The sequence below is a fragment of the Benincasa hispida genome, chromosome 8, assembly GCF_009727055.1.
Source record: "Benincasa hispida cultivar B227 chromosome 8, ASM972705v1, whole genome shotgun sequence".
Taxonomy (NCBI): domain Eukaryota; kingdom Viridiplantae; phylum Streptophyta; class Magnoliopsida; order Cucurbitales; family Cucurbitaceae; genus Benincasa; species Benincasa hispida.
The window spans coordinates 27,967,434-27,974,482 of record NC_052356.1 but is presented as its reverse complement, the minus strand read 5'-3'; the positions used below and the strand labels follow the sequence as shown (position 1 = coordinate 27,974,482).

Sequence of the window (7,049 nt, the reverse complement as noted above, 5' to 3'; positions counted from 1 at the left end):
TTGATGTAAGTTTTATTTTTTATCATCCAAAGCTTTTCATTTTCAAAAAATCAAAATTGGGAAATAATAACATATATTTATTTTTAACTTCATTCAAACATTTATTCAAACATTTTTCCACTGAATTTTCACAACATTTTACCTTAAAGTTCCGTGTACTTTTTCTTCTTTTTAAGAAATAGAAAGGAGTAGAAAAAATAATTAAAAGACTCAAAAAAAAGAAAAGAAAAGAAAAGAAAAGGAGGATGAACCCTGTACTGACATCTAGAAGGATGAAGCCTCTATATTCTTTTCTTCTCCCCATCTCAATGTTCTCATTCCCACATCTAAAGCACATATCAAATATCATATCCAAATAAATGCATCTAAGGGTCACATCAAAACAAAAACAAAAAGACAGAAGGATATAGACAATGAATCTGCTTGCTGCTAAGTCGATGTTTCCTGTTTGCCACAAGATATTCTCACGTTTTGAAACAAAATGGCGAATCAGAATATAATGTTCAGAACTTTCGTAAAAGGACTAATCAAAATGTTCATCTAAGTTCGCAATAACCCATCAAGAATGTCCCATAATTAATCTGTAAGATATCGGTAAACACATTACCAATAGCTTGGAAAGTAGCCAAAAACATGAGATTCTCCCTCACCAGACAAAGAAGAGTACAAATACATGCCAGTGACAAGAAACATAACGGCAGTCCAGAAGATTTTCGAAAGAACCTCTCATAGCCGGCTAATGACCGCCTCCACCTCTGCAGGGGTGTATAGATGGTATGTTGGAGACACCTTCGCAATATCGACATTGTTGGGAGTAACCTGAAATAAGAGGGAGTGGGTTTAATCAGCACGTTATTAGATGTAAAAGTTAATGTTAAAAGTGCAATGCTTCTTGATATCTCATTCCAATGTTTAATTGAATCAAACGCCATATTTATTTACCTTCTCTTCCATAACTTGCTTCAAAATGGAAAGTGCTATGGTTTCAGCTTCTTGAAGCGTTAGGTCCTGCAATAAAAGTTGAATATGGTACTGGTGTATGTGGATTTTTAACAAAAAGCAAGAGGTTGATCTAATATATCAAAATTAAAAACATTTGGTGTTCAACTTTCAAATATGTAGTTGCTTAAGCATGGGTGTAACAGTCGCAGACGTGCTCTGATGATGCTTGTAATAAGGCTATTTGTTGAAACCCCTTTCGTTGAGGAAAATGGTAAGATTTATCTCAAATAATTATGATAATAAAAAACGCAGAGAAATTGGTGTTTTATATTTAACCTCTGAGTCAAACACATCTCATTTTGCTTGTACATATCATAAATATGTATATATAATATATGTACATATCGTTTTTTTCACATTTTTACTTCAAAAACACCAGACCTCATATTGCTTGTAAATAAAACGTTCACCCTTGGTGACCAAATATCTTTATAAATCTCCGTCCTCTAAGTAGCTTAGCTACCAAAATCCCATCATCAGACAACTATGAGATCGGAATGTGTTTCACCTATCTAGTTTTTTTTTTTTCCTGAAAATGGAAGAAAAAGAAGGGGTACGCCACCATAGCATTCAGTTACATCTGACACCAATAAAGTAGAAAACATACCTTGTTGTATTGCTCTTGCAGAGAGCTATCTGCACCTTCAGAACCTGAACCGATAGCTTTAGCATTGCATTGCCAGAAGGTGCCAGATGGGTCAGTGTAGAATCTGCATACCACAGATTATCAGGTTAAAAACTGGGGGGGAAATGTCATTTCTGCCAGTATATGACGGAAAGACTTTTAGTTAATCCTTAATGCAGATTCCTAATCATGCATGCACAAAATTTTGAAATGAATACTAAAACAGTATACAATGCTAGCAGTAATCTACACAAATAAAAATGAACACTACATCAAAAATTGCATAGATGATGCAAACAAGTGATAATTAATTAGAAAAGTTATTTGACATTAGAAAGCAAATGATTGCAGTGGCTTTAGCAGAATACTTAAAATTAGAAACATGAGTGCCAAACAAAAACTTGTTTCATAAAGCTCAAAGACACATGCACAAGACAGAAAAACCGGTAAAAAAAAGTAGAATAGATAGCATAAACATTGGTAAAACAACCATAATCAAGCAAAGAGAAAAATCATGATAATGGTAAATTCAGAAGCAACACCCAAGGAGAATCACTAAAGTGCATATTATCACAGAAAATGTTTAATTTCATTTTTACATTGTTACAAGAAACACCGGGATACTTTTTTATTCTAGTTGTAACCACCTCTAACAAATTCACCTAAACCTACTATAAACTGACACATCCCTAATTATACAGACTTATCATCACTCTACTTTAAAAATTATAGGTCCTACGTGTGGGTACATGAACAATGCTTCAACTAGCATATAGATAATCGGAAAGATGAAGAGACCTCATAATCATTATAAGATATATGAGTTACTCCTCTCATTCCCTATTGATTTTGAGATGGAAATTCACGTTAGTCTAATATGACATAAGAACTCATGAAGCCTAAATGAGTATTTGGTTCCGAAAAATAGAAATTGATCCAACCCAAGAATGGTGAACCTGTAAGCACTATCTTGAGAGAGCGTGTTGAAAATCCTACATTGAAAAATTGGAGAAACCTCATAATTTTTATAAAATGAATGGGTTACTCCTCTAACTGTCATTTGGTTCTTATCTCAAAAGAAAACCTAGAAACACTAGCTTTGTATCTATCTTGGTTATTTGAGGGTGATTGACCAATTGAAGAGAAAAACATGAGGACCGAAGATAAAAATGATACGTATTATTTGATAACCCCTGTGAATTTACGGTCTCTTTGAGGGTGCATTACATTATCAAAGAGTAGCAGTCTGATGTCATCTTTTGCTTGACTTTTGGTTGATTGGAACCTTTTCAAATGGTAATCTCCTGTGTCATTAGGGTTGGGGATGACCATTTAATTCTCCAACTTAGATCGTTTGTCTACACTACATGTCTCTCATCAAAAAGGTATTTGAATGTAGCTCGCTCATCAAGCGACAATATCACATAAATTTCAACATTTGCAATTTGAACTTTTTCCCTGGGTTGTGATTAGTAGAAGTATGAAACACCTCAATGAGAAAATTACTCAACAATAGATGTTTTTATTCTTCAATAAAATGATGTAACCTCTTTTCCATTCCATGCGAATAGATGCCAAACAACGTGTTCACACACACCCACACAACCATCACTTGGGCCGTGGAGGTGGGGGTGCAAAACACATAATGCAGTGAAATAACAGTTAATCACATAAATCAGTATATTCTTTATCAGTGTTAAAACTTACAAGCTGGGCCCCTTTTCATCATGGCCAGCAATGAGAAGAGCTACACCAAATGGTCGAGACTGTACAGAGAAAAAAAAATGTATTGTATCAGCAAGCGAAATAATACCACCACGTATCCTTTTTCATCATAAGAAAAATACAAGGGATCTAATTCTTTCAAATACAGAAGTCGGAAGATGGTAATGGGGAATACAGCCCTCCTACTTTTCACTAGTACAGGATACCATCCTCAATTCAAATAAAACCACATGAAAAGTATTACCAATTTCTGCATACATTCATGTCAATAGCATCAGAAAGTTGGTCATCCAAAAACTCATTTTTTACATCCGGAAATATTAATCATGAAATACTTCCCTAATCATATAATATATATGAAGGTTATACTTTGAATGGAATCTAAGTAACAAAATAAATGTTGTTAAGCCATTTCCATTTTAATGCCAGTTTAGATTAATTTAACATGAAGTTGTGGTAATAACCATGGACTCCTCATCGCCTTCGCCGAATCTTAGGGCTAGATCACAAAGAGCTTGTGTTGTAGACTCCACAGTCATTGGTTCACCATATGAGAACCGATGGTTCTGCAGAACATGAAGTTCAAAATTCAATAGTTTGTCTTTCAAACATACCAACCATAGATGCAAGGAAATAGTATCAACAGTACCTGGGTCTCAACTCGAGCATGTTCAACAAGTGTGTGAGCATCAGCAATTAATCCACTCATTGCACATCCTATATGCTCATCAATTTCCATTATCTTTTCCACGCTACTTGGTTCCTAAATAAAAGTTCCAAAAATGAATATATAACATAAAAAATAATGCCTAGGCTCCAATATGAAAATTGAAGACAAATAAAGGCAGCCTTGAAATCCAAACAGATAAGAAAATGGGTCAATAACTAATTTTCAGTAAATTCAAAGTACAACTTTCAGTTTCAAGATTGATGACAAGATATTGAAGTTGAACTTGCATATAACCTTGTACATCCCATATACAACCATATCTATTACAGTATCTACGTAGACTATGCCTCTAATTTAAGCTGAATATGATAATATAAGCAATTGACCAAAAAAATAACGAAATTTAGAAAGTTCTAAGGAAATGGGGCAGACCAGTAGTGGAGATGTAATACGTTTTTCAACCGCAAGCACAACGCCTTCCTTTGTTTTCAAACCAATAGCCGTCGAACCAAGCTGCAAAAAATTAAGGAGGGAATCAGCTGATTCAATAAAATGGGGGTGGAAAAAAAGGCATGTAAGATTCTGTCACTCAACTTCCCTACACTTCTCCGAATCTCACAAACTTCTACACAAATTTTAATGGAAATAACCCAGAAATGAGAGAGCGAAAGGGAAGGAAAACAATAAACTACCTTAATAGCCTCAATCGCGTACTCAACCTGGAACAATCGACCTTCAGGAGAGAAGGTATTCACACCCCTATCATACTCCGTCCTGAAAAGACCCAGAACCAGAAGCACAAAAAGAGAGACCGCAAAATTAAACAATGGAAACAACATAAAAACGAAGAGAGAACGAAATGCCGTGGAGGATAAGAGAATGCACTGGATCACCTGGTGAGAAACATTTTGCGATTCAATTGAAGAAACCGGCTAGATTCTGCACAAACAATGAGAAATCAGAACCAAATCAAAAGCGCCAAAATTCCAATATGATGGAAATTCGAATACAGAAAAACAAAGAGAGTATTTGGAGGAGAGACAGAGATCTACTTGCCTGAGACACCGAAGGAAGAAGAAGAAGGAGCAGCAACAAGAGCTTTGTTCAGTAAGCTTTAAGCAGACCCTTTCTTGCGAAGCAAGATGATGGTGCGGGGGTTTTCTTCGGGTTGCTTTTCTGGAGTCCATCGGGTTTTTTGGTTTAGCCATTTTCGCCCGGTTCATGAAGGCCCATTTCGATTAGGGCCCAACCTAAAAATCAGATAGACGGTGGGAAATTGCCAAAATAAGACAAATTTTAGGGGGCACTAAAGCAAATTACCATTTTAAAGTAGCGGTTTTGAAAAAGGGTCAAAGGAGTTTTTTCTAGATAAAATGATTATGTAGAGGCTGTCTTTAGCGTTGAGGTGAGTCTTGAAGTCGGGAGTTAATATGTTTGTAGAGTTAATATGTCTATAGAGTTAGAAAATATGTATTTGGTGTGCAAAATTGTTTAGTATGTGTTTAGAATGCATACTTGATATTAAGTAAGAGATATCTATTGTAGTATTTTTAATATAAAAAAGTATGATTTTTCAGTTGTTATTTTTGTTTGTTGAACTTTTATTTAACCCTTCAATTGTCCACGTATTTTTCTAAATTTTTAAGATGTCAACTTAAAACCTTCACATGCATTTTATAAATTTTAACTTGTAATCATTGTACTTGAGGTAGACAAAATATATTTTTTTTCATACAAACAATAAAATTACAATATATTTTCACATTAGTGGAATGTATGAGTGAAATATGCACAAATACATCAAGGGATTTGGAGTTTTGTACGGCATCTTATGTCAAATTATAGGTTATGGTTTATTATGCATGTATATTGGTGTTGAAAATGTGATCTAGGTCCTATATTGACTAGATAAGGGGATGATCATGGGTATATAAAAGAGAACAACTATCACCAAGGTTATGAGGGTTTATGCCTAAACTGGACAATATCATACAAAGTTTATCGGGTGAAACAAAAAATAAAGTTATAAGGATTTATGCCCAAACTGGTCAATATCATATGATTAGCTATGTTTTTTACATGCAAGTTTGTTTGGTTTTGTTATATGTTCAAAATGTTTCTATTCATGTTAAATTACGATATTAGGTTGATTGTTACACACTATGAACTAATACTTTTAATTTTATATTAAAAAAACACTATAATTTCCCATGTTTTTTAATTTTTGTTCTTTTTATATATGATCAACTGAGTTAGTCATTAGAGTTAGTTATTGGAGATGATCGATAGAGTTAGCGGTCGGAGTTGGTCACTAGAGGTGATCGTCAAATTTGGTCGCTAGAGATGTAACTGTGCAGAGTTGGACGTCGGAGGTGGTCATGGAGATAATTGTTGGAGGTGGTCTTCGATGGAGGTAGTCACAGGAGGTAGTTTGTTGTCAAAGGTGGTCGTCGGAGTTTGATTGTCAGAGGTGGTCATCGGAGTTGGGACATTGTAGGTGGTCGCTAGAAATGAATGTTGGAGGTAGCCTTCATCGGAGGTAGTCGCAAGAGGTGGTTATCGTTGGAAGTAGTTATTAGAGTTTGACTATCAAAATTGGTCATCAAAGTATGTCATTAGTGGTGGTTGAGAGGGAGTCATTGGAAGCATTTAAGGGGTTGTTTGGTTGGAGGAAAAAGAAGGTGGGAATGGGAATGAGTTTACAAAGCCCATGTTTGGTTGGTGGGATTTGTTTATTTATCTTGGAAAAGGCAATTCCTAGGTATCTTTTACCCACACAAATGAAGGAATTGCATATCCATTGAGAAGTGTGGGTTTTCATTTCCTCTTCCACTTCCTATCACGATTTTCCTTCCTTCCAGCCGTGAAATCGTATAGCATTTTGTTACTCAGCGATCGTGTAGCATTTGGTAAACGATCGTGTAGCATTTGGTAAGCGATCGTGTAGCATTTGGTAAGCGATCGTATAGCATTGGGTAGACGATCATATAGCATTGGGTAGGCGATCGTATAGCATTTTGTTACACA

At 35.2% G+C, this 7,049-nt stretch overlaps 1 protein-coding gene across 1 annotated transcript; it reads right to left on the bottom strand.

The window, feature by feature from the left end:
* Positions 1–407: 407 nt before the first annotated feature.
* Positions 408–5,191, bottom strand: LOC120082460 (proteasome subunit alpha type-5). Its single transcript, XM_039037640.1, has 10 exons — positions 5,079–5,191; positions 4,916–4,961; positions 4,715–4,796; positions 4,455–4,535; positions 4,002–4,115; positions 3,817–3,918; positions 3,335–3,393; positions 1,610–1,712; positions 943–1,008; positions 408–819 (listed from the first exon to the last, which is right to left on the bottom strand). Exons 2-10 carry the CDS (start codon positions 4,927–4,929, stop codon positions 727–729), a joined length of 714 nt encoding a protein of 237 aa, XP_038893568.1. The 5' UTR covers positions 4,930–4,961; positions 5,079–5,191; the 3' UTR covers positions 408–726.
* Positions 5,192–7,049: the final 1,858 nt, after the last annotated feature.

What these genes read in the sequence shown, in the direction of transcription:
- LOC120082460 (XM_039037640.1), bottom strand. An exon ending in ATGCTCGAGTTGAGACCCAG is followed by an intron (nt 3,919 to 4,001) that starts GTACTGTTGATA and finishes CATGTTCTGCAG; the next exon opens with AACCATCGGTTCTCATATGG. An exon ending in AAGGCGATGAGGAGTCCATG is followed by an intron (nt 3,394 to 3,816) that starts GTTATTACCACA and finishes TTCTCTGTACAG; the next exon opens with TCTCGACCATTTGGTGTAGC.